The 26169-nt window shown below is 38.7% G+C and overlaps 2 protein-coding genes across 5 annotated transcripts; both read right to left on the bottom strand.

The window, feature by feature from the left end:
• Nucleotides 1–1807: 1807 nt before the first annotated feature.
• On the bottom strand, nt 1808–13397 carry LOC133652927 (sorting nexin-21-like). Of its 4 annotated transcripts, none has more exons than XM_062051878.1 (6): nt 13096–13397; nt 9047–9354; nt 8811–8985; nt 8601–8742; nt 8374–8539; nt 1808–3505 (listed from the first exon to the last, which is right to left on the bottom strand). In XM_062051878.1, exons 2-6 carry the CDS (start codon nt 9339–9341, stop codon nt 3012–3014), a joined length of 1272 nt encoding a protein of 423 aa, XP_061907862.1. In that variant the 5' UTR covers nt 9342–9354; nt 13096–13397; the 3' UTR covers nt 1808–3011. The 4 variants fall into 4 exon arrangements, with proteins under 4 accessions (XP_061907862.1, XP_061907863.1, XP_061907861.1 ...); XM_062051879.1 differs by having other exon boundaries at nt 8804–8985; XM_062051877.1 differs by having other exon boundaries at nt 8374–8742; nt 9053–9354.
• Nucleotides 13398–17154: 3757 nt separating this feature from the next.
• LOC133652928 (oocyte zinc finger protein XlCOF6.1-like) lies at nt 17155–25863 on the bottom strand. Its single transcript, XM_062051880.1, has 2 exons — nt 25336–25863; nt 17155–19150 (listed from the first exon to the last, which is right to left on the bottom strand). Exons 1-2 carry the CDS (start codon nt 25505–25507, stop codon nt 18045–18047), a joined length of 1278 nt encoding a protein of 425 aa, XP_061907864.1. The 5' UTR covers nt 25508–25863; the 3' UTR covers nt 17155–18044.
• Nucleotides 25864–26169: the final 306 nt, after the last annotated feature.

Genomic DNA, 26169 nt, shown 5'->3' on the forward strand with positions numbered 1-26169 from the left:
TTTTAAATTATTTTTTTTTTTTTTTTTGACGTTTAAACCTAAAATACAAAATATTTTGATACCTGGTGCCAACTTGCAAGTATGCCAACATTAAAATGGTAACATTTTTGCTAGCATTTTAGCTCATTTTGACCTCTAAATCGTAGATTTCCTTACTTGGTGCATATTGTAAGTATGCTAACCATTAATGCCAGATTTTTTTTTTTTTTAAATATTAACGACGTTTAAACCTAAAATAAAAAAAATATTTTGATACCTGGTGTCAACTTGCAAGTATGCCAACATTAAAAAGGTAACATTTTTGCTCATTTTAACCTATGAATCATAGATTTCCTTACTTGGTGCATCTTGTAAGTATGCTAACGGTTAATGCTAGATTTTCTTTTTTAAATATTACCGACATTTAAACCTAAAATAAAAAATATTTTGATACCTGGTGTCAACTTATGGTATATGCCAGATTTTATTTTATTTTATATATATATATATATATATATATATATATATATATATATATATATATATATATATATATATATATATATATATATATATAAAATAAAATAAAATAAAATCTGGCATATACCATAAGTTGACACCAGGTATCAAAATATTTTTTATTTTAGGGTTAAATGTCAGAAATATATATATAAATATATCTATATATATATATACCCTAAAATATTTTTTTTTTTTAAATATTACCGACATTTAAACCTAAAATACAAAATATTTTGATACCTGGTGCCAACTTGCAAGTATGCCAACATTAAAATGGTAACATTTTTGCTAGCATTTTAGCTAATTTTGACCTCTAAATCGTAGATTTCCTTACTTGGTGCCATCTTGTAAGTATGCTAACGGTTTATGCCAGATTTTTTTTTTTTTTTTTTTAAATATTACTGACATTTAAACCTAAAATAAAAAAGATTTTGATACCTGGTGTCAACTTACGGTATATGCCAGATTTTATATATATATATATATATATATATATATATATATATATATATATATATATATATATATATATATATATATATATATATATATATATATATATATATATATATATATATATATATATATATTTTTATTTTTTTTTCTTCTTCTGACGTTTAAACCTAAAATACAAAATATTTTTATACCTGGTGCCAACTTGCAAGTATGCCAACATTAAAATGGTAACATTTTTGCTAGCATTTTAGCTCAGTTTGACCTCTAAATCATAGATTTCCTTACTTGGTGCCATCTTGTAAGTATGCTAACGGTTTATGCCAGATTTTTTTTTTTTTTTAAATATTACTTACATTTAAACCTAAAATAAAAAAAGAATTTGATACTTGGTGCCAACTGTCCGGGCGAGGGTGACAAGACCAGAAATACACTTCATAAATAAAGTATAATTAATGTCCTTTTTGTGTGCGTGTTTTTTTTTATTTTTACTAAATCAAAAATGAAATTGGCCCTTGCATACTTTTGACTTTTCAGTACGCGACCCTCCGAAGATGTTTGGACTTGTAGTCAATGTTTACAGTTTTTCCCTTTACATTGCACATTTTTGCTATTTTTTTGTTTTGTTTACAATTTGACAACAATACACCTTTGGACACCCCCGTGTTTATACAACATCTGCTAGCATGTTCCGATTGTTCTCACCTTGGAAAGACAATTCATGCAACTTTTCTGTCAACATTGAAAAAGAGCGACTACGTTTAGTAAGAAAAGTTTTAGAAGTGCTTTATTGGTGCACGTTACTTCCGGGCCACGAACTGGCACCCCCCCCCCCCCCCCCCCCCCCACCTTGAGTTTGACACCTGTGCTCTAGCACGGGGGTCGGCAACCCGCGGCTCTTGAGCGCCGCCCTAGTGGCTCTCTGGAGATTTTTCAAAAATGTATGAAGAATGGAAAAAGATGAGGGGAAAAAAGGTATTTTTTTGTTTTAGTATGGTTTCTGTAGGAGGACAAACATGACACAAACCCCCTAATTGTTATAAATCACACTGTTTATATTAAATATGCTTCACTCATTCGAGTATTTGGCGAGCGCCGTTTTGTCCTACTTATTTTGGCGGTCCTTGAACTCACCGTATAGTTTGTTTACATGTATAAATTTCTCCGACTTTCTAGGACGTGTTTTATGCCACTTTTTCTGTCTCATTTTGTCCACCACACTTTTAACGTCGTGCGTGAGCGCACAAAGGTGAGTTTTGTTGATGTTATTGACTTGTGTGGAGTGCTAGTCAGACATATTTGGTCACTGCATGACTGCAAGCTAATCGATGCTAACATGCTATTTAGGCTAGCGATATGTACATATTGCATCATTATGCCTCATTTGTAGCTATATTTGAGCTCATTTAGTTTCCTTTAAGTCCTCTTAATTCAATTTATATCTCATGACACATGTAATATGGCTTTTAATTTTTTGCGGCTCCAGACAGATTTTTTTTTGTATTTTTGGTCCAATATGGCTCTTTCAACATTTTGGGTTGCCGACCCCTGCTCTAGCAGGACATGGCAGCTGGCAACACCCAAGTGACCACAGTGTGGCGCCAGAGAGAACTGCCCAAATAAACACTTTCCACTTCTGCTCCCCTTTAAAATGCAACAAAGTAGACTGGCGTTCAACTAAAGTCCGATTTTATAAAAGCGACGCGATGACATCATCACGGTCGCATGTTCCCTTAAATCAAGAGTCTATTTCCATCCCGCACACTGGTCTCCATGGCAACCACATCCACTCTTGCCACCTTACAAGCAAGTTTCAACCAGCAGCAGCACACACACACACACACACAATTAATTGACTCAATAAAAAGCATATCTTCTATGAAAGGACATAACATTTTCCTCTCCGCATATTTTCTAAGAACTATGATACTAATATTTATTTACAATCCGTTTAATATCCAATAGAAAATATCCCGTTTTTCTTCAAAATAAAGGAAATATGACATCTAGCAATCATAATAAAACCTGTAATAAAAGGAATGCCCTACTGTTTGTTGTTAACGGGCGTGCACGTGCGTGACGGGCGTGCACGTGCGTGCACATGCGCGACTAGACCTCCTCCTGGTCTTCCTGCAGGTCACATTTGACCAGAAACTCCTTGATGCTTGGCTGATCGCCAAGCCCCGCCCACTGCTCCTCCAGCGCCCGCAGAAGCTCCTCCCACCGCCGCTTGTCCCTCCCCGTCTGCCAGGACAGGCGCACGGCGGCCCGTAGGAGCGGCAGCAGGAGTGGGTGTGGCCTGTCCGGACCCGGCGTCTCGCCGGCGGGGGCCAGGAGCCGCAGGGCGCGGTCCACGTGGTCCCGGGCCTCCTCCTGCTGGTCCACTTCCTGGAAGCAACAGGCGAGTCCCACCAGCGTGAACAGCCAGTGGGAGGAGCCCGGGGGAGGCGGGGCCGGACAGTCGGGATCGCAGGGGATGGCCCCGCCCAGTTTGTCCTGAAGCCTCTTGGCGTTGAGCAGCGGACCCAGGGCGTCCTGGTACCGCCCCACCCTGGACACGAGACATGTCCAATCAGAAACATTCCGAGTGTTCTAGAACATCTGGCAGGAGTTATTGCATCATCACTGACTCCCCAGCGCGTGACGTCATCTTACTTCCTGTTTCCACCAGAAACCATACTAAGCTGGAACCCCTTTATGGCCACGCCCCTAGAAGCAGCGCTCGCCGTATATGAACTTAGGTGGCCCGCCACAGATACATTATATCTGTACTAATACATTGCCCTGAAAACACTTTATAATGGGACTGTCTGTGAATGATATAGTAACTCTGTATTTTCATACTTTTCTAAATAAACAACAACAAAATGTCATTATTGTCTTTATTTGGACAACAAATGTTAGTGTACATGAAACATATGTTTATTATTGTCATTTAGTCCTTCAATAAAATAGTGAACATACTAGACAACTTGTCTTTTAGTAGTAAGTAAACAAACAAAGACTCCTAATTAGTCTATGCAGTAACATATTGTGTCATTTATACACCTATTATTTTGTACACATTATGAGGGACAAACTGTAAAAATTGATTATTAATCCACTTGTTCATTTACTGTTAATATCTGCTTATTTTCTGTTTTAACATGTTCTATCTACACTTCTGTTCAAATGTAATAATCACTTATTCTTCTCTTCTTTGATACTTGACATTAGTTTTGGATGATACCACACATTTAGGCATGGATCCGATACCAAGTAGTTACAGGATCATACATTGGTCATATTCAAAGTCCTCATGTGTCCAGGGACGTATTTACTGACTTTATAAACGTAATATGATTTTTTTTGAAGATTTTGTGACGATAAAAAATATCGATGTAATCATAGTAGTATCGACAAGATACGATCTTGTACTTGGTATCATTACAGTGGATGTCAGGTGTAGATCCACCCATGGATTCGGACTAAATGACAATAATAAACATATGTTTCATGTCCCCTAAGATTTGATGTTACAATAAAGACAATAATGACATGTTTTGTGGTCCCCTTTATTTAGAAAAGTATGTAAATACATGTTGGTACCGGTACCAAACTATTGGTATGGGGACAACACTAATACTGTAACTGTGCTGCTCATTCAATTGTTACAAAAATTTAAATGATTATTAAAATGTTGTCCATTTAAAAAGGCAAATTGCTAAAAGAAAAACAAATTTACCTTGTTTATGTATTTAAAAAAACAAACAGTTAAAATAGCAGCAATGAAAACAATACACAAAATTTAAATTCCTTCTTTACGCCATTATTGTGCCTTCTTTACGCCATTATTGTGCCTTCTTTACGCCATTATTGTGCCTTCTTTATGCCATTATTGTGCCTTCTTTACTCCATTATTGTGCCTTCTTTACGCCATTATTGTGCCTTCTTTACGCCATTATTGTGCCTTCTTTACGCCATTATTGTGCCTTCTTTATGCCATTATTGTGCCTTCTTTACGCCATTATTGTGCCTTCTTTACGCCATTATTGTGCCTTCTTTATGCCATTATTGTGCCTTCTTTACGCCATTATTGTGCCTTCTTTACACCATTATTGTGCCTTCTTTACGCCATTATTGTGCCTTCTTTACGCAATTATTGTGTCTTCTTTACGCCATTATTGTGCCTTCTTTACGCCATTATTGTGCCTTCTTTATGCCATTATTGTGCCTTCTTTACGCCATTATTGTGCCTTCTTTACGCCATTATTGTGCCTTCTTTATGCCATTATTGTGCCTTCTTTACGCCATTATTGTGCCTTCTTTACGCAATTATTGTGCCTTCTTTACGGCATTATTGTGCCTTCTTTACGCAATTATTGTGTCTTCTTTACGCCATTATTGTGCCTTCTTTACGCCATTATTGTGCCTTCTTTATGCAATTATTGTGCCTTCTTTACGCCATTATTGTGCCTTCTTTACGCCATTATTGTGCCTTCTTTATGCCATTATTGTGCCTTCTTTACGCCATTATTGTGCCTTCTTTACGCCATTATTGTGCCTTCTTTACGGCATTATTGTGCCTTCTTTACGCAATTATTGTGTCTTCTTTACGCCATTATTGTGCCTTCTTTACGCCATTATTGTGCCTTCTTTACGCCATTATTGTGCCTTCTTTACGCCATTATTGTGCCTTCTTTACGCCATTATTGTGCCTTCTTTTCTTTACGCCATTATTGTGCCTTCTTTACGCCATTATTGTGCCTTCTTTACGCCATTATTGTGCCTTCTTTACGCCATTATTGTGCCTTCTTTATGCAATTATTGTGCCTTCTTTACGCCATTATTGAGCCTTCTTTACGCCATTATTGAGCCTTCTTTACGCAATTATTGTGCCTTCTTTACGCCATTATTGTGCCTTCTTTACGCCATTATTGTGCCTTCTTTACGCCATTATTGTGCCTTCTTTACGCCATTATTGTGCCTTCTTTACGGCATTATTGTGCCTTCTTTACGCAATTATTGTGTCTTCTTTACGCCATTATTGTGCCTTCTTTACGCCATTATTGTGCCTTCTTTACGGCATTATTGTGCCTTCTTTACGCAATTATTGTGTCTTCTTTACGCCATTATTGTGCCTTCTTTACGCAATTATTGTGTCTTCTTTACGCCATTATTGTGCCTTCTTTACGCCATTATTGTGCCTTCTTTACGCCATTTTTACGCCATTATTGTGCCTTCTTTACGCCATTATTGTGCCTTCTTTATGCCATTATTGTGCCTTCTTTACGCCATTATTGTGCCTTCTTTATGCAATTATTGTGCCTTCTTTACGCCATTATTGAGCCTTCTTTACGCCATTATTGAGCATTCTTTACGCCATTATTGTGCCTTCTTTACGCCATTATTGTGCCTTCTTTACACCATTATTGTGCCTTCTTTACGCCATTATTGTGCCTTCTTTATGCAATTATTGTGCCTTCTTTACGCCATTATTGTGCCTTCTTTACGCCATTATTGTGCCTTCTTTATGCAATTATTGTGCCTTCTTTACGCCATTATTGAGCCTTCTTTACGCCATTATTGAGCATTCTTTACGCCATTATTGTGCCTTCTTTACACCATTATTGTGCCTTCTTTACGCCATTATTGTGCCTTCTTTACGCCATTATTGTGCCTTCTTTATGCCATTATTGTGCCTTCTTTACGCCATTATTGTGCCTTCTTTACGCCATTATTGTGTCTTCTTTACGCCATTATTGTGCCTTCTTTACGCCATTATTGTGCCTTCTTTATGCCATTATTGTGCCTTCTTTATGCCATTATTGTGCCTTCTTTACGCCATTATTGTGCCTTCTCTATGCAATTATTGTGCCTTCTTTACGCCATTATTGTGCCTTCTTTACGCCATTATTGTGCCTTCTTTACGCCATTATTGTGCCTTCTTTACGCCATTATTGTGCCTTCTTTACGCCATTATTGTGCCTTCTTTACGCCATTATTGTGCCTTCTTTATGCAATTATTGTGCCTTCTTTACGCAATTATTGTCTTCTTTACGCCATTATTGTGCCTTCTTTACGCCATTATTGTGCCTTCTTTACGCCATTATTGTGCCTTCTTTATGCCATTATTGTGCCTTCTTTACGCCATTATTGTGCCTTCTTTATGCCATTATTGCGCCTTCTTTACGCCATTATTGTGCCTTCTTTATGCAATTATTGTGCCTTCTTTACGCAATTATTGTCTTCTTTACGCCATTATTGTGCCTTCTTTACGCCATTATTGTGCCTTCTTTACGCCATTATTGTGCCTTCTTTACGCCATTATTGTGCCTTCTTTATGCAATTATTGTGCCTTCTTTACGCAATTATTGTCTTCTTTACGCCATTATTGTGCCTTCTTTACACCATTATTGTGCCTTCTTTACGCCATTATTGTGCCTTCTTTACGCCATCGCACATTGATGCTGCTTTTAAAACGTACTTGAAAGGAAGTCACTGTGTGCACTTTTTAATGTTGCGTAACTGGACATTGGTTTTGTTGTTTCACGCTGATTAGTGATCATAATAAAGTTAACAATAATTTTAAAAAAATGTTTCATATTAAAAAAAATATATATATATTATTATTATTGATAAATTAATAAAAGCTAATATTTTATGTCAATGTCAATTTTTAAGTGGGCACTTTTTAGGAATAATAAGAGTTGGTTGTCAAAGAACCAGGACCCATTTAAGTGGGTTCAACCCTAGCGCTCTAGATTCCTACTTTCCAGATCTGCCTTCAAGTGGACATCATATAATTACTTTCTCTACGTCATCAAACTAACTTCCTGCTTGTAGAAGAAGGTGTCTGTTAGAATAATTATGTATAAGTTATCACACAACTCTCATGCTGAAAGGTCGTTGCTATAGTTGTTATCAATTGTGCTGAAGTTGTACTGTTCTATCTGTGCAAAGGCACCACAACTTTTTATCTTCCACTGCAAGTTGCCTCGCAGCGGCAGTTTGTGTCCAGACCCTGCCTGCTGACAGCCAAGGACGGACATCGAGTACCTCAACGCAGACAAAGCAGAGACAGGGCGAAATCCCGAGTGTCAGCACCATTCTGAATAATCACGTAGTGTGTCTACTGGGGCTGCTTGCATTACCCCTCCTTAACTAGGGAACTCCCAAATAAATAGAGGAGCGCGGGGGCTGTACCTTAGAGCGTAGGTTGGAACTGGAACTGAGTGTGCAGCCCAATACGTTTCGCCTCATGAGCAAAATTTAACTCTGTCTTTGCCTGATTCCTTGCTTCTTGTCTTGTGTAATAGATGGTTTGGTGTTTGAACCTGACATCTTAACCGTAGCGCTCGAGATTCCTACTTTCCAGATCGGCCTTGAAGTGGACATCATATTATTACTTTCTCTACGTCGTCAAACTAACTTTGTCACCTGATGAGCAGCTGTCCAGTCTGCAGGTCGGCCAGGTAGAAGAACTGCCGCACGCACAGCGCCCCCCCGAGGCCAGAGAGGGCGCACAGGTGAGACAGGTACTGTTCGAAGGCGCGGCTGCGCTTGGCGATGGTCTCGGCCGTGAAGTTCTTGCGCATCTTCTTACCTGCGGGGGCAAACAGGAAGTGACCACGGCATTGCCCGCGTGGCAGAAGACGCTGGCTTACGCGGGAAGACCACGCGCTCCATCTGGTCCCCGTGGCGACGGCGCAGGGTGGCGTGCAGCCGGCGGAAGTCGGAATAGCGGCGAGTGATGACGGCCGGGGTCTTGTCGCTGCCGCCCGACTGGACCACGTGGACGGTGTAGAGCTGGCGGGAGAGCGCAGCAAGTGAAAAAGCCCGACGACCTTCCTCCCACCTCCCAACTCACCACGTACTTGGAGGCGCCGTCCTGCACCACGCTGGCGTCCGTCACCTCAAACGACAAACTGTCCGCCTGGCGATGCATCTTGTGGGCGGGGCTTCCTCCGCCCAGCCCACGCAGGCTCCGCCAGCCGTCCTGCAGCTGCCGAGTCAGCGGGCCGGAGGGGGAGGGGCCGACAGGACTGGCGTCTAAAATAACGATGAGCTCAATCAATAAACATGTACGCCGTTACAGGTGGCGCCCTCTCACCTGTACTGCTAAGCCCCTCCTCTATGGATTCGCCCAGGAAGTCCGAGTCGCTGTCCAGCCCCGACCCCTCCCCCTCCCCCTCCGCCTCATCCTCCGCCTCGCCACGGCTGTCGAAGGACAGCGTGCCGCCGAGTCGCTCCGTCACGCACTCGTCCTCCTCTTCGAGCTCCGCCTCCCAGCGGTCCTCGCTCCACCCCCGCTCTGCCGCTCCCCCCGCAGCTTCCTGCTCAGGCCCCGCCCCCTGATCGCCTTTAAAGAGCGAGCGCTTCAAGCGGTCCAGCAGCCGGGACGCCATGGCACCGCCAGGCCTGAGGGCATGCAGAGGGGAAAAGTTAGCCATCTTCCATGAGGAGGTTTGTGAATACTCACTCACTCACTCACTCACTCACTCACTCACTCACTCACTCACTCACTCACTCACTCACTCACTCACTCGCTATTCTCTTTTTAATTACAGAAAAAAAACGTCACTTATTAATGCGTTTTAGGCAACACAAAGTCAGGCGCATGCGCACTAGCGGTGTTTGGCTTGATAATCATGGCGGACTAACTACACAGACTTTGCTTTATTTTCTAAATAAAGGGGACCACAACAAATGTCATTATAATAATAAGTAGCAATGATTGTCACACACACACACACACTAGGTGTGGCGAAATTATTCTCTGCATTTGACCCATCACCCTTGATCACCTCCTGGGAGGTGAGGGGAGCAGTGGGCAGCAGCGGTGGCCACGCCCGGGAATCATTTTTGGTGATTTAACCCCCAATTCCAACCCTTGATGCTGAGTGCCAAGATTGTCTTTATTTTAGTGTACATGAAACATATGTTTATTATTGTCATTAATTTAGTCCTTAAATAAAATAGTGAACATACTAGACAACTTGTCTTTTAGTAGTAAGTAAACAAACAAAGACTCCTAATTAGTCTATGCAGTAACATATTGTGTCATTTATACACCTATTATTTTGTACACATTATGAGGGACAAACTGTAAAAATGGATTATTAATCTACTTGTTCATGTGCTGTTAATATCTGCTTACTTTCTGTTTTAACATGTTCTATCTACACTTCTGTTCAAATGTAATAATCACTTATTCTTCTCTTCTTTGATACTTGACATTAGTTTTGGATGATACCACACATTTAGGTATCGATCCGATACCAAGTAGTTACAGGATCATACAATGGTCATATTCAAAGTCCTCATGTGTCCAGGGACGTATTTACTGACTTTATAAACATAATATGAATTTAACATAAAAAATAAAAAATATTTTGTGACGATAAGAAATATTGATGTAATCATAGTAGTATCAACTAGATACGCTCTTGTACTTGGTATCATTACAGTGGATGTCAGGTGTAGATCCACCCATGGCATTTGTTTACATTGTGACGGCGGTGAGCTATTGTATCCTCCTACGATGTGTAGTGAAGCATGTTTAGCTATTCCTCCTATTTGTCGCCATAGAGGCCAGGATTAGTGATTTAGAAGTGGCTAAAACACTGTGGATGGATGTTAGCTGCTAACTAGCTAGCCATGTGTTAAAGCAGCTCTTCCTGAGGGTGTTTCAGTGTTATAACTTCACCTTTATCTTTACTTTTTACACCAAAATGCGTCCATTCTCCCTTTTCTGTCTACACACTGTGTCTGCTCGTAAGTACTCTGTGTGCGTGCGCTGCCGAACATGCTCCTCTGCTCGTAAAACCAGCAATGTCACCACGTGACGACGTGCTGTCATGCCTGTTAAAAAAAACAAGGGGGAACCGGTACTTCTCAAACAGAGTATAGTACAAATAATGAACAAATAAAATCAGTCCCTTGGGCACAAAACTGGAAATAATACAGCTCTCCAAAAAGTGCAATTCTGCTGCTATTTGACATAACTGTTTGTTATGATGCTTTGACATTTTTGCACTTTAAAGAAAGAAAGACAATTCTATGAAGAGAAAAGTTGTTTGCAAATGTGGTTACAATGCTAAAAAAAATGAAAAGTTAAAGCTAAAAAAAGAAATACACTTTATTGAGTTAACATTATTTCTTTATAGGGGGAAAGATGTTATGAGCTAGGGAATATAACAACTACACTACCCATCATGCAACGGGAGTGACGAGCATGCGCGGTAGCCCCGAAAAGTGTTGTTGCATGTCGCCACCCGTGAAAGTAAACGTCAAGAACTCAGCCAACACGCCTCGTCTGCATTATTTATAATTAGACAGACAACACATATACAGTGTGAAAAACAAAAGTTAAAAAAGGGAGATGTGTTGTATATATATGTATGTGCTGCGGTTGCTAGCCTGGTTGCTATGTTTCCGGTGGGTCGTAAAAGTGTTCTTCATGAGTTTATACCCTGCTCAAATCTCTCAGTAAAGTTATTAATTGGATTATACCTTTTGTTTTGAACTTTATTACACCTTGGAGCGCTTTTTCCCGTCCATTGTTTTCCTGCTTTCGCTATCTGCGCCTAATGACTGAGCTACGTGACGTCATTTCTTGTGATGTCACACGGAGCATTTCTGGTCGGGACGGGATTCGGATAAAGAATCAACTCTTTTCCTTTACTATAGTGGTCTCGATAACGGGTACCGGTTCTCAAAAAGGGATTCGAGTCCGAGGACTCGGTTGTTTTCTTATCGAACAACCGGGAAAACCGGTTTCGAGTATCATCCCTACGTTTACCAAACAATCGCTAAATCCCATGAAATCTTATACGTCTAGTCTCTTACGTGAATGAGATAAATAATATTATTTGATATTTTACGCTAATGTGTTAATCATTTCACACATAAGTCGCTCCTGAGTATAAGTCGCACCCCCGGCCAAACTATGAAAAAACACTGCGACTTATAGTCCGAAAAATACGGTATTCCCTTTTATTGGACACAGTTGTTTGTTAAAATATAATATAACAATACACATTCCAGTCTTTCGGCCTACAAAGACCTCCCAAGATATGTGAAAATTAGGGATGTCCGATAATGGCTTTTTGCCGATATCCGATATTCCGATATTGTCCAACTCTTTAATTACCGATACAGATATCAACCGATACCGATATCAACCGATATATGCAGTCGTGGAATTAACACATTATGCCTAATTTGGACAACCATGTATGGTGAAGATAAGGTACTTTTTAAAAATAAAAATAAAATAAAATAACTGAATTAAAAACATTTTCTTGAATAAAAAAGAAAGTAAAACAATATAAAAACAGTTACATAGAAACTAGTAATTAATGAAAATGAGTAAAATTAACTGTTAAAGGTTAGTACTATTAGTGGACCAGCAGCATGCACAATCATGTGTGCTTACGGACTGTATCCCTTGCAGACTGTATTGATATATATTGATATATAATGTAGGAACCAGAATATTGATAACAGAAAGAAATGGGGGGAGGGAGGTTTTTTGGGTTGGTGCACTAATTGTAAGTGTATCTTGTGTTTTTTATGTTGATTTAATAAAAATTAAAAAAACAAAAAACAAAAAACGATACCGATAATAAAAAAAACCGATACCGATAATTTCCGATATTACATTTTAACGCATTTATCGGCGTTAAAATGTCCCTAGTGAAAAAAAAAAAAAAAAATATTGATCGTATCACGCTTTCACGATTCTCGTGCTCATTATGATTTGTGAGTCACGACTTAAACAGAATAAAAAAAACAAAAAAAACAGCTCCCATTTAATACATGTGTCATGACGTCATATTGTGACACTGTTTGGATTGAACTTCCGGCAAAATGAGGGGAAACTTGAGTTTTCCGTGCGTCCGTGAAGGCATCACAACGTCATGCTAACTAGCTCCGTGACAGCAACATTTGACGACATAATGTGAAATATTCGGACATGTAAAGTGAACAAACTGCGTCGTTGTCACCCCAACATAACATGTGTCACTCTCTCACGCTGAACTTTGGAGCTCAGCCGCGCCAAGGCTGCGTTAGCAACAGTTAGCAACACAAGCTAACAAGTTTGTTGACACTTAGCAGCTTTAGTGTCGGCTTCCCCGGGCTATAAGAGTCACTCACCCCGGGGTGGAGGTTCAATTCGCCCGCCACTTCTTCTCCATATTTGCTCGCTATTTTCACGTTTTTGGACCTTCCGGTACCGAACTTGTTTCCGAGCCTGGACGTCCTGACCTGATCCCGAATCCTGAAAGTCTTCCGAAATACGCTCCTCTCGCCTGAGACGTGAACGCGCCTCGCGGGTTCCCGCACAACGTTTGAGAATGACACGTATTTTTTCAAAAGTACTATATCAATATTATTTTTGCTAAATGGTTACGTAAGTATCCCTGAGGGTGATAAATGACCAAGAACAGTTTTTTTTGTAGTTATTTATTGTTGAAAAAGAAGACTCTCCAAAATTGACCAACCAACGCTCACACTGACGTCACGTGATTTCACCCACATCCGCTTCAGCGTTTACATGACATGGCCACCAGGTGATGCTGCAGTGCAGTAGAATCAGTAGTGTTTGTTTTTCATCTCCCAAGTCAACACATTTGACTAATTATTTCACACTTCGTCTTACATAAACCATATTTGGAGAGTGAATTCCAAACTCACGCTAAGCCTTACCTAAAAAAACATTTAAAACATCTTTTTGTGCTGCTTTTTAAAAAAAATGATTACACATTTTTGACATTTTGTACTTAATAATAATAGTAATAGATTTTATTTGTAAAAGCACTTTACATTGAGCAAACAACCTCAAAGTGCTACAGTGCATTTAAAAAAACAAAAAAATAAAAACAAAACAACAACGCTAGAACCACAAATAGCTGCCCCCAACAAGTAAAATAAATAGTTTTAAAAAAAAAATAGGAAAAAAAAAAAATAGAACAGCCTAATAGCTACAACTAGCACACATATCTATATAAAAAAAGACTTTAAAAAAAAAAGGGTTTTTAAGCCTTTTTTAAAAGCATCCACAGTCTGTGGTACCCTCAGGTGGTCAGGGAAAGCGTGCTGTAGAATCAATAGTGTTTGTTTTTCATCTCCCAAGTCAACACATTTGACAAATTATTTCACATTTTGTCTTCCATAAACCATATTTACAGAGTGAATTCCAAACTCATGCTAAGCCTTACCTAAAAAAACATTTAAAGAGACCATTGCTTTCGGTCTCCCCTAGAGGGGGTGGGCGGAGGGAGGGTTACCCAAGTATGCGGTCCTCTCCAAGGTTTCTCATAGTCATTCACATCGACGTCCCACTGGGGTGAGTTTTTCCTTGCCCTTATGTGGGCTCTGTACCGAGGATGTGGTTGTGGCTTGTGCAGCCCTTTGAGACACTTGTGATTTAGGGCTATATAAATAAACATTGATTGATTGATTGATAAAACATCTTTTTGTGCTGCTTTTTTCAAAACTATTACACATTTTTGACATTCCCACATCCGCTTCAGAGTTTACATGACATGGCCACCAGGTGGTGCTGCAGTGCAGTAGAATCAGTAGTGTTTGTTTTTCATCTCCCAAGTCAACACATTTGACTAATTATTTCACATTTCGTCTTCAATAAACCATATTTGGAGAGTGAATTCCAAACTCACGCTAAGCCTTACCTAAAAAAACATTTAAAACATCTTTTTGTGCTGATTTTTTTCAAAATTATTACACATTTTTGACATTCTGTACTTAATAATAATAATCGTAGATTTTATTTGTAAAAGCACTTTACATTGAGCAAATTATGAATTATTCAAGCAGTTTTCTTTCAGCAACCTCTACACGATGGATTTGTGCCTTGTTGTCGAAGCGCAATGTTCAGCATTGAGAAAACATTAGTATTGTTGAAGTACATCACAGGTGTCAAACTCAAGGCCGGGGGCCAAATCTGGCCCGCCACATTATTTTATGCGGCCCGCGGAAGCCTGGAAATAATATGCGTTAGTAAATGCTTCATCTTTTCTTACTAAATATATTTGTTCTTTCCCTTTTGATATTAAAAATCATGTACTGCATGCAATTGCATATCTTTTAAAATTCAACATTATAAAAATATTATATTATCATGTAACGTATTCCAGAAGTATTTTTTGTTAAAATAAAGATAAATACTGTACTTAAATATCTGCTTGACTTGTGATTTCAAAACAATGATTAATCAAATTGTAGACTGTAAAATTTACAATAAAATTAACCGTTAAATTCCGCCGACTGAGTATTTTACCGTAAAATCAACTTTGGTACTGTTTTTTTTTCAAATACAGTAAGACACTAAAACATAAAAAAAACTAACCTAAAACAGTGCTATTGTTTCTCAATTCCATTCCATTTATTTCATTTTTTTATATGCTGTAAAAAAACATTATATATATATATATATATATATATATATATACATATATATATATATATATATATATATATATATATATATATATATATATATATATATATATATATATATATATACATATATATATATATATATATACATATATATATATATATATATATATATACATATATATATATATATATGTATATATATATATATATTATATATATATGTATATATATATATATATATATATATATATATATATATATATATATATATGTATATATATATATATATATATATATATATATATATATATATATATATATATATATATATATGTATATATGTATATATATATATATATACGTATATATACATATATATATATATATATATATATATATATATATATATATATATATATATATATATATATATATATATATATATATATATATATATATATATATAACAAACAAAGTGCAAAATTTACAATAAAATTAACAAATTAACCGTTAAATTCCGCCGACTGAGTATTTTACCGTAAAATCAACTTTGGTACTGGTTTTTTTCCAAATACAGTAAGACACTAAAACATTAAAAAACTAACCTAAAACAGTGCTATTGTTTCTCAATTCCATTCCATTTATTCAATTTTTTATATGCTGTAAAAAACATTATATATATATATATATATATATATATATATATATATATATATATATATATATATATATATATATATATATATAAAACAAACAAAGTGCAAAATTTACAATAAAATTAACAAATTAACCGTTAAATTCCGCCGACTGAGTATTTTACCGTAAAATCAACTTTGGTACTGTTTTTTTCAAATACAGTAAGACACTAAAACATTAAAAAACCAACCTAAAACAGTGCTATTGTTTCTCAATTCATTCCATTTATTCAATTTTTTATATGCTGTAAAAAACATTATATATATATATATATATATATATATATATATATATATATATATATATATATATATATATATATGTATATATATATATATATATATATATATATATGTATATATATATATATATATATATATATATATATATATATATATATATATATATATATATATATATATATATATATATATATATATATATATATATTATATATATATATAAAACAAACAAAGTGCAAAATTTACAATAAAATTAACAAATTAATCAACTTTGGTACTGTTTTTTTCCCAAATACAGTAAGACACTAAAACATTAAAAAACTAACCTAAAACAGTGCTGTAAAAAACATTATATATATAATAATATCTATATATATATATATATATATATATATATATATAAACCAGGTCTGGTATTGAGGAACTTACATTTATGAATACAAAACTCAGCCAACAGTATCATGAGGTTGCAAAGGTTATAAAAATGATACATTTTCCTCTCAGTTGGCTTCACTTGACGCAGAAAAACTCTGAGCGAATCAAAATGCGCCACAATAAACCACGTGATATTGTTCTCTCCTCCTATTGGACAGCAGCGTGTAACAGGAAGAAGGTGGCCCTAGTGAGCGTTGAGTGATTCATTGTTAGAGAATCTATATCTACAAGGAAAATGCATATTTACAAATGCAGAATAGAAAATATACACACTTTCACCAAATTAAAAAAAAAAAATAAAATAAAAAAAGCCAGTAAAACTTCCAACATCCTGGAAAAAACAATTGAACAAAATCATAAATAATATTCTGTTTTTAATTGTTCCTCAAATAAAGCAGTATAAACACAACCTGGATAAAGACGGTCTTTAATATTGACACGGACAATATATTAATACAGTACACGAACAAACAGACATGTTTCCAAACTTATATTTGTAAATACTGTATATTTACAGTTGTTTTGTAAAAGTTTAAATGTTGACATTGTGCCTTTATTCATACATGATTAAAGAGTAAATACGACACAAAAGTTAAGGCACACCGATTTTACAAAGACATTTTGAATAGCACAAAACTTTCCTTCTGAATTTCAGGGGTCAAATGGAGGACACGGACATTTGTGCTACTTTGGGTACACTTTAGCACGGTGTACTAAAAGTATGCTCACATCCAACTGGATCCGTCTCCTTGGTGCGTCTGCAGGTGTGCGATATTCAAGGACAGACTGGAGGAACCCTTGTTCCTTTTTCCTTTCCTTTTGCTGTTGTTGTACTGCTCAAACTAGTTTTTACTGCGCACAAAGGAAGAAGAATTATGATAAAAGTCATGAACTTATAACAAATAAGATATCATTCATCTCATGATGTGAATCACAACTAATTGAATGCATTGATGTGCATTGTGAACAGGAAGTGGACATATGTTAGTAATTGCTTGGAAGTGGGAAAAGGGAAGGATTAGATAAGCTCTGCTTCTTCCTACTCCTTTTTGGACACATTGTAAAGAGAAATGACGTATGTGATGTATCGACATTAACTTCAACCAACTGTAAAGTTGAACTGAAACATGCTGGATAAAACCCACGACACATGAAACCTTTCATGCAGCTACTGCCATCAATCAGTCTTTTCACCAGCACTAATTATGATTTTTATTTATTTTTTTGTCTTGCAATTATCAAGGGTGAACTAAATACCCGCATTAATTGTGATATTGGTAATAGCTCTTACCACACACATTAACAACTCTAGGAGTTTTCTCCTGTGTGTGTCCTCATGTGTCGGGCCAGGTTACCCTTTTGAGAACAGCTCTTCCCGCAGACTGGGCAACAAAAAGGTTTTTCCCCCGTGTGCGTTTTCATGTGCTCCACCATGAACACCTTCCGAGCGAATCTCTTGTCGCAAACCGAGCAAGTGAAAGGTTTCTCCCCGGTGTGCGTTTTCATGTGCGACACCATGAACATCTTGCGGGAGAACCTCTTCCCGCACATTGGGCAGCCGAAGGGTTTCTCGCCCGTGTGCGTTCTCATGTGCAGGATCACGTAGTCTTTCCGGGAGAATCTTTTACCGCAGACGGAGCAGCCGAAGTCTTTTTCTCCCGTGTGCGTCAGCGTGTGGACGTTTAACGAGACCTTTTGTGCGAATGTGGCGCCACAAACTGAACAGCGGAAGGGCTTGTCTCCGGTGTGCGTCCTCATGTGCCGGGTCAAATTGCACCTCTGAGCAAACGTATCGCCACAGACTGAGCAAATAAAGGGTTTCTCGCCTGTGTGCGTTCTCATGTGCGACGCCAAAATCGGCCTGTCTGCGTACTCCTTGCCGCATACCGAACAACTGAAGGGTTTTTCCCCCGTGTGCGTTCTGGCGTGCCTCGTCAAATTGCACTTCTGCGCAAACGTGTCGCCGCAGACTGAACAGATAAAAGGTTTTTCGCCGGTGTGCGTGCGCATGTGTTGCGTGAAAGCGCTCCTAAAAGAGTAGCTTCTGGCACAAACCGGGCATGTGAAACGCTCCTTTCCCGCCTCCTGCTCCGAGCATTCCGAGTGTTTGTCGCCGGTTTGAGTTCCCGTATCGCCTTCGCCGCCCGTGTCCTTGCTCAAAGGTTCTCGGGCGCCGTCCTTGTCTTCCGCCTCGCTGTCTGAGAGTGAAACTGGGAAGTTGTCGTCTTGTGGCTCGTCTTCGGTCTTCACGGACACAACAGTCAGATCCGCCTCCTCCGGCCCCAGAAGACGCTCTCCTGCCAAATTGATACGGTGTTCCTGCTCCTCCTCTTTGATGCGGGGGGGCTGTGGATCCTCCTCCCGCTGCAAAGTGGAGTGGCCCCCCTGCAGCTGAGGGGGACGTTCTTCGAGTTCTGCCGGACACAAGCAACAGAAACAAACTTGAGCTCACACATGTCAAATATTATGAATATGCTGTGGAATTTTTTACCAGCTGACATACAAAAGCCCAAAAGCAGTGAAGTTGTCAGGTTGTGTGAATGGTAAATAAAAAGAGAATACAACAAATCCTTTTGAACTTATATTCAATTGAATAGACTGCAAAGACAAGATATTTAACGTTCAAACTGGTAAACTTTGTTATTTTGGGCAAATATTAGCTCATTTGGAATTTGATGCATGCGACACGTTTCAAAAAAGCTGGCACAAGTGGCAAAAAAGAATGAGAAAGTTAAAGGATTGCTCATCACAGACTTATTTGGAACATCCCACAGGTGAACGGGCTAATTGGGCGAAATGTGTCCCATGAAAAAACGTCCCACCGGAACTCTCTAATAACTAAAGTTCCTTGGGTGAATAATGTAAACTCACTACACCGGTATGTTTTAGTGCTTTCATGGCGAGTTTACTGACAGATATAAGTGAGAACTTTACACTACTTTATATTAGAAATGGCAACAGACTACAAAGGCGGACGCGCGCAAATGTATCTTATGTGTGACTGCCATCATATTGCAGTCCACACGTATCACTTATGTGTGACTGCCATCACATTGCAGTCCACACGTATCTCTTATGTGTGCCTGGCATCATATTGCAGTCTACACGTATCTCTTATGTGTGACTGCCATCATATTGCAGTCCACACGTATCTCTTATGTGTGACTGCAATCGTATTGGAGTCTACACGTATCTCTTATGTGTGACTGCCATCATACTGCAGTCCACACGTATCTCTTATGTGTGACTGCCATCATATTGCAGTCTACACGTATCTCTTATGTGTGACTGCCATCAAATGGTAGCTCACACGTATCTCTTATGTGTGACTGCCATCATATTGCAGTCCACACGTATCTCTTATGTGTGACTGCCATCATATTGCAGTCTACACATATCTCTTATGTGTGACTGCCATCATATTGCAGTCCACACGTATCTCTTATGCGTGACTGCCATCATATTGCAGTCCACACGTATCTCTTATGCGTGACTGCCATCATATTGCAGTCTACACGTATCTCTTATGTGTGACTGCCATCATATTGCAGTCTACACGTATCTCTTATGTGTGACTGCCATCATATTGCAGTCTACACGTATCTCTTATGTGTGACTGCCATCATATTGCAGTCTACACGTATCTCTTATGTGTGACTGCCATCATATTGCAGTCTACACGTATCTCTTATGTGTGACTGCCATCATATGGTAGCTCACACGTATCTCTTATGTGTGACTGCCATCATATTGCAGTCCACACGTATCTCTTATGTGTGACTGCCATCATATTGCAGTCTACACGTATCTCTTATGTGTGACTGCCATCATATTGCAGTCTACACGTATCTCTTATGTGTGACTGCCATCATATTGCAGTCTACACGTATCTCTTATGTGTGACTGCCATCATATTGCAGTCTACACGTATCTCTTATGTGTGACTGCCATCATATTGCAATCTACACGTATCTCTTATGTGTGACTGCCATCATATGGCAGTTCACACGTATCTCTTGTGTGACTGCCATCATATTGCAGTCCACACGTATCTCTTATGTGTGACTGCCATCATATTGCAGTCTACACGTATCTCTTATGTGTGACTGCCATCATATTGCAGTCCACACGTATCTCTTATGTGTGACTGCCATCATATTGCAGTCCACAAGTATCTCTTATGCGTGACTGTCATCATATTGCAGTCTACACGTATCTCTTATGCGTGACTGCCATCATATTGCAGTCCACACGTATCTCTTATGCGTGACTGCCATCATATTGCAGTCTACACATATCTCTTATGTGTGACTGCCATCATATTGCAGTCCACACGTATCTCTTATGCGTGACTGCCATCATATTGCAGTCTACACGTATCTCTTATGCGTGACTGCCATCATATTGCAGTCTACACGTATCTCTTATGTGTGACTGCCATCATATTGCAGTCTACACGTATCTCTTATGTGTGACTGCCATCATATTGCAGTCTACACGTATCTCCTATGTGTGACTGCCATCATATTGCAGTCTACACGTATCTCTTATGTGTGACTGCCATCATATTGCAGTCCACACGTATCTCTTATGCGTGACTGCCATCATATTGCAGTCCACACGTATCTCTTATGCGTGACTGCCATCATATTGCAATCTACACGTATCTCTTATGTGTGACTGCCATCATATTGCAGTCTACACGTATCTCTTATGCGTGACTGCCATCATATTGCAGTCTACACGTATCTCTTATGTGTGACTGCCATCATATGGCAGTTCACACGTATCTCTTGTGTGTGACTGCCATCATATTGCAATCTACACATATCTCTTATGTGTGACTGCCATCATATTGCAGTCTACACATATCTCTTATGTGTGACTGCCATCATATTGCAGTCCACACGTATCTCTTATGTGTGACTGCCATCATATTGCAGTCCACATGTATCTCTTATGTGTGACTGCCATCATATTGCAGTCTACACGTATCTCTTATGTGTGACTGCCATCATATTGCAGTCTACACGTATCTCTTATGTGTGACTGCCATCATATTGCAGTCTACACGTATCTCTTATGTGTGACTGCCATCATATTGCAGTCTACACGTATCTCTTATGTGTGACTGCCATTATATTGCAGTCTACACGTATCTCTTATGTGTGACTGCCATCATATTGCAGTCTACACATATCTCTTATGTGTGACTGCCATCCAATTGCAGTCTACACGTATCTCTTATGTGTGACTGCCATCATATTGCAGTCCACATGTATCTCTTATGCGTGACTGCCATCATATTGCAGTCCACACGTATCTCTTATGCGTGACTGCCATCATATTGCAGTCCACACGTATCTCTTATGTGTGACTGCCATCATATTGCAGTCTACACGTATCTCTTATGTGTGACTGCCATCATATTGCAGTCCACACGTATCTCTTATGTGTGACTGCCATCATATTGCAGTCCACACGTATCTCTTATGCGTGACTGCCATCATATTGCAGTCCACACGTATCTCTTATGTGTGACTGCCATCATATTGCAGTCTACACGTATCTCTTGTGTGACTGCCATAATATTGCAGTCTACACGTATCTCTTATGCGTGACTGCCATCATATTGCAGTCCACACGTATCTCTTATGTGTGACTGCCATCATATTGCAGTCTACACGTATCTCTTATGTGTGACTGCCATCATATTGCAGTCCACACGTATCTCTTATGTGTGACTGCCATCATATTGCAGTCTACATGTATCTCTTATGTGTGACTGCCATCATATTGCAGTCTACACGTATCTCTTATGTGTGACTGCCATCATATTGCAGCCTACACGTATCTCTTATGTGTGACTGCCATCATATTGCAGTCTACACGTATCTCTTATGTGTGACTGCCATCATATTGCAGTCCACACATATCTCCTATGTGTGACTGCCATCATATTGCAGTCTACACGTATCTCTTATGTGTGACTGCCATCATATTGCAGTCTACACGTATCTCTTGTGTGACTGCCATCATATTGCAGTCTACACGTATCTCTTATGTGTGACTGCCATCATATTGCAGTCTACACGTATCTCTTATGTGTGACTGCCATCATATTGCAGTCCACACATATCTCCTATGTGTGACTGCCATCATATTGCAGTCTACACGTATCTCTTATGTGTGACTGCCATCATATTGCAGTCCACACGTATCTCTTATGTGTGACTGCCATCATATTGCTGTCTACACATATCTCTTATGTGTGACTGCCATCATATTGCAGTCCACACGTATCTCCTATGTGTGACTGCCATCATATTGCAGTCTACACGTATCTCTTATGTGTGACTGCCATCATATTGCAGTCTACACATATCTCTTATGTGTGACTACCATCATATTGCAGTCTACACATATCTCTTATGTGTGACTACCATCATATTGCAGTCTACACATATCTCTTATGTGTGACTGCCATCATATTGCAGTCTACACATATCTCTTATGTGTGACTGTCATCATATTGCAGTCTACACATATCTCTTATGTGTGACTGCCATCATATTGCAGTCTACACATATCTCTTATGTGTGACTGCCATCATATTGCAGTCTACACATATCTCTTATGTGTGACTACCATCATATTGCAGTCTACACATATCTCTTATGTGTGACTGCCATCATATTGCAGTCTACACATATCTCTTATGTGTGACTACCATCATATTGCAGTCTACACATATCTCTTATGTGTGACTACCATCATATTGCAGTCTACACATATCTCTTATGTGTGACTGCCATCATATTGCAGTCTACACATATCTCTTATGTGTGACTGCCATCATATTGCAGTCTACACGTATCTCTTATGTGTGACTGCCATCATATTGCAGTCTACACGTATCTCTTATGTGTGACTGCCATCATATTGCAGTCTACACGTATCTCTTATGTGTGACTGCCATCATATTGCAGTCTACACGTATCTCTTATGTGTGACTGCCATCATATTGCAGTCTACACGTATCTCTTATGTGTGACTGCCATCATATTGCAGTCTACACGTATCTCTTATGTGTGACTGCCATCATATTGCAGTCTACACGTATCTCTTATGTGTGACTGCCATCATATTGCAGTCTACACGTATCTCTTATGTGTGACTGCCATCATATTGCAGTCTACACATATCTCTTATGTGTGACTACCATCATATTGCAGTCTACACATATCTCTTATGTGTGACTGCCATCATATTGCAGTCTACACATATCTCTTATGTGTGACTACCATCATATTGCAGTCTACACATATCTCTTATGTGTGACTGCCATCATATTGCAGTCTACACATATCTCTTATGTGTGACTGTCATCATATTGCAGTCTACACATATCTCTTATGTGTGACTGCCATCATATTGCAGTCTACACATATCTCTTATGTGTGACTGCCATCATATTGCAGTCTACACATATCTCTTATGTGTGACTACCATCATATTGCAGTCTACACATATCTCTTATGTGTGACTGCCATCATATTGCAGTCTACACATATCTCTTATGTGTGACTACCATCATATTGCAGTCTACACATATCTCTTATGTGTGACTACCATCATATTGCAGTCTACACATATCTCTTATGTGTGACTGCCATCATATTGCAGTCTACACATATCTCTTATGTGTGACTGCCATCATATTGCAGTCTACACATATCTCTTATGTGTGACTGCCATCATATTGCAGTCTACACGTATCTCTTATGTGTGACTGCCATCATATTGCAGTCTACACGTATCTCTTATGTGTGACTGCCATCATATTGCAGTCTACACGTATCTCTTATGTGTGACTGCCATCATATTGCAGTCTACACGTATCTCTTATGTGTGACTGCCATCATATTGCAGTCTACACGTATCTCTTATGTGTGACTGCCATCATATTGCAGTCTACACGTATCTCTTATGTGTGACTGCCATCATATTGCAGTCTACACGTATCTCTTATGTGTGACTGCCATCATATTGCAGTCTACACATATCTCTTATGTGTGACTACCATCATATTGCAGTCTACACATATCTCTTATGTGTGACTGCCATCATATTGCAGTCTACACGTATCTCTTATGTGTGACTGCCATCATATTGCAGTCTACACGTATCTCTTATGTGTGACTGCCATCATATTGCCGTCCACACGTATCTCTTATGTGTGACTGCCATCTACTGGTCACACTTATCACTACACTACGTACCAAAATAAAATAGCTTCGAGGTCGGTAAGCACGACCGGGGTTATTCCGTACATTAGGTGCACCGGGTTATAAGATGCACTGTCGACTTTTTGAGACAATTTTAAGGATTTTAAGTGCGCCTTAGTTCTATTATTTGATTAGTAAATGAAACTTTGAGCAAGTTTGAAGAGTCCAGACCAGAGTTTGTAGCAGAACTGCTCAAAATGAAGTTTAGCGTCGTCACAATAATACGCTTTTATTTTGTAGCATTGTCACCAGGTGCGTGAGAAGTGTGCGTGAAAAGTAGTGCGCTAGCTAACTGGATGACGTCATCTGACCTGCGACGTGGAGCCTCCTCAGGTAAACATCTTCCAGTTGTTGTCGATGTCGCTCCTTCTCCTCCCTCGTTCGACAAAGTTCCTCCTCGTACGACGCCATGGTTCTTTCGAAGAGCGCGAATATGTCGTCGGCCGCCGCCATTAGTCGCTGCTGGACCAAATATTTCAACATTTTGGACGTTTTTGTGCAACTCGGTCACCTTTCGTCGTCGTCGTCGCCTTCGCGCCTTTGTCTCGTGACCGTCTCGACGCGGGGCGGACTTCCGCTTTTTGCGTCTTCCGCCGAGGCTTTACGGCAGTACAACCGACACGCATGACGTCATGCTGCCGCTGAGGGAAAAAACCCAAAACAAAACCTCGACCCAATCTGTTAGAGAAATACAAATTGATTATTTACGTGCTAATCAATAAGTTTGATGCCACTAGCTGAAGGTTGAAGTGTTTATTGAAAGGTGTGTATTGTTAAAACAAGAACTTATTGATTACAATTCAAATGTATTAGAAACTGAACATAAATAAATAAATAAATACAAATAAAAATACTAAAAAAAATATATATAAATAAAAAAACCTCGAGCCCTTTTAGCTGTTTTGTACTGTTGTTGTACTTATTGTGATTATTATTTCTCAATTGTTTGTAAATGTTGCAATTTATAAATATAGGTTTATAAAATAAAAACACTTCATTTGTTTTAGATTGTTCCACTTTTTGTTAACATGTTTTCTGAAATGTTAAATTTGTTTTGCTTTTTGTTAATCATTAACAAAAAGAAAAACAATGTGCTGTCTAAATGTTTTAATAGTTTTGTCTTTTGTTCCTGAAATTGTAAGTTG

The sequence above is a fragment of the Entelurus aequoreus genome, linkage group LG07 (assembly GCF_033978785.1).
Source record: "Entelurus aequoreus isolate RoL-2023_Sb linkage group LG07, RoL_Eaeq_v1.1, whole genome shotgun sequence".
Classification (NCBI taxonomy): domain Eukaryota; kingdom Metazoa; phylum Chordata; class Actinopteri; order Syngnathiformes; family Syngnathidae; genus Entelurus; species Entelurus aequoreus.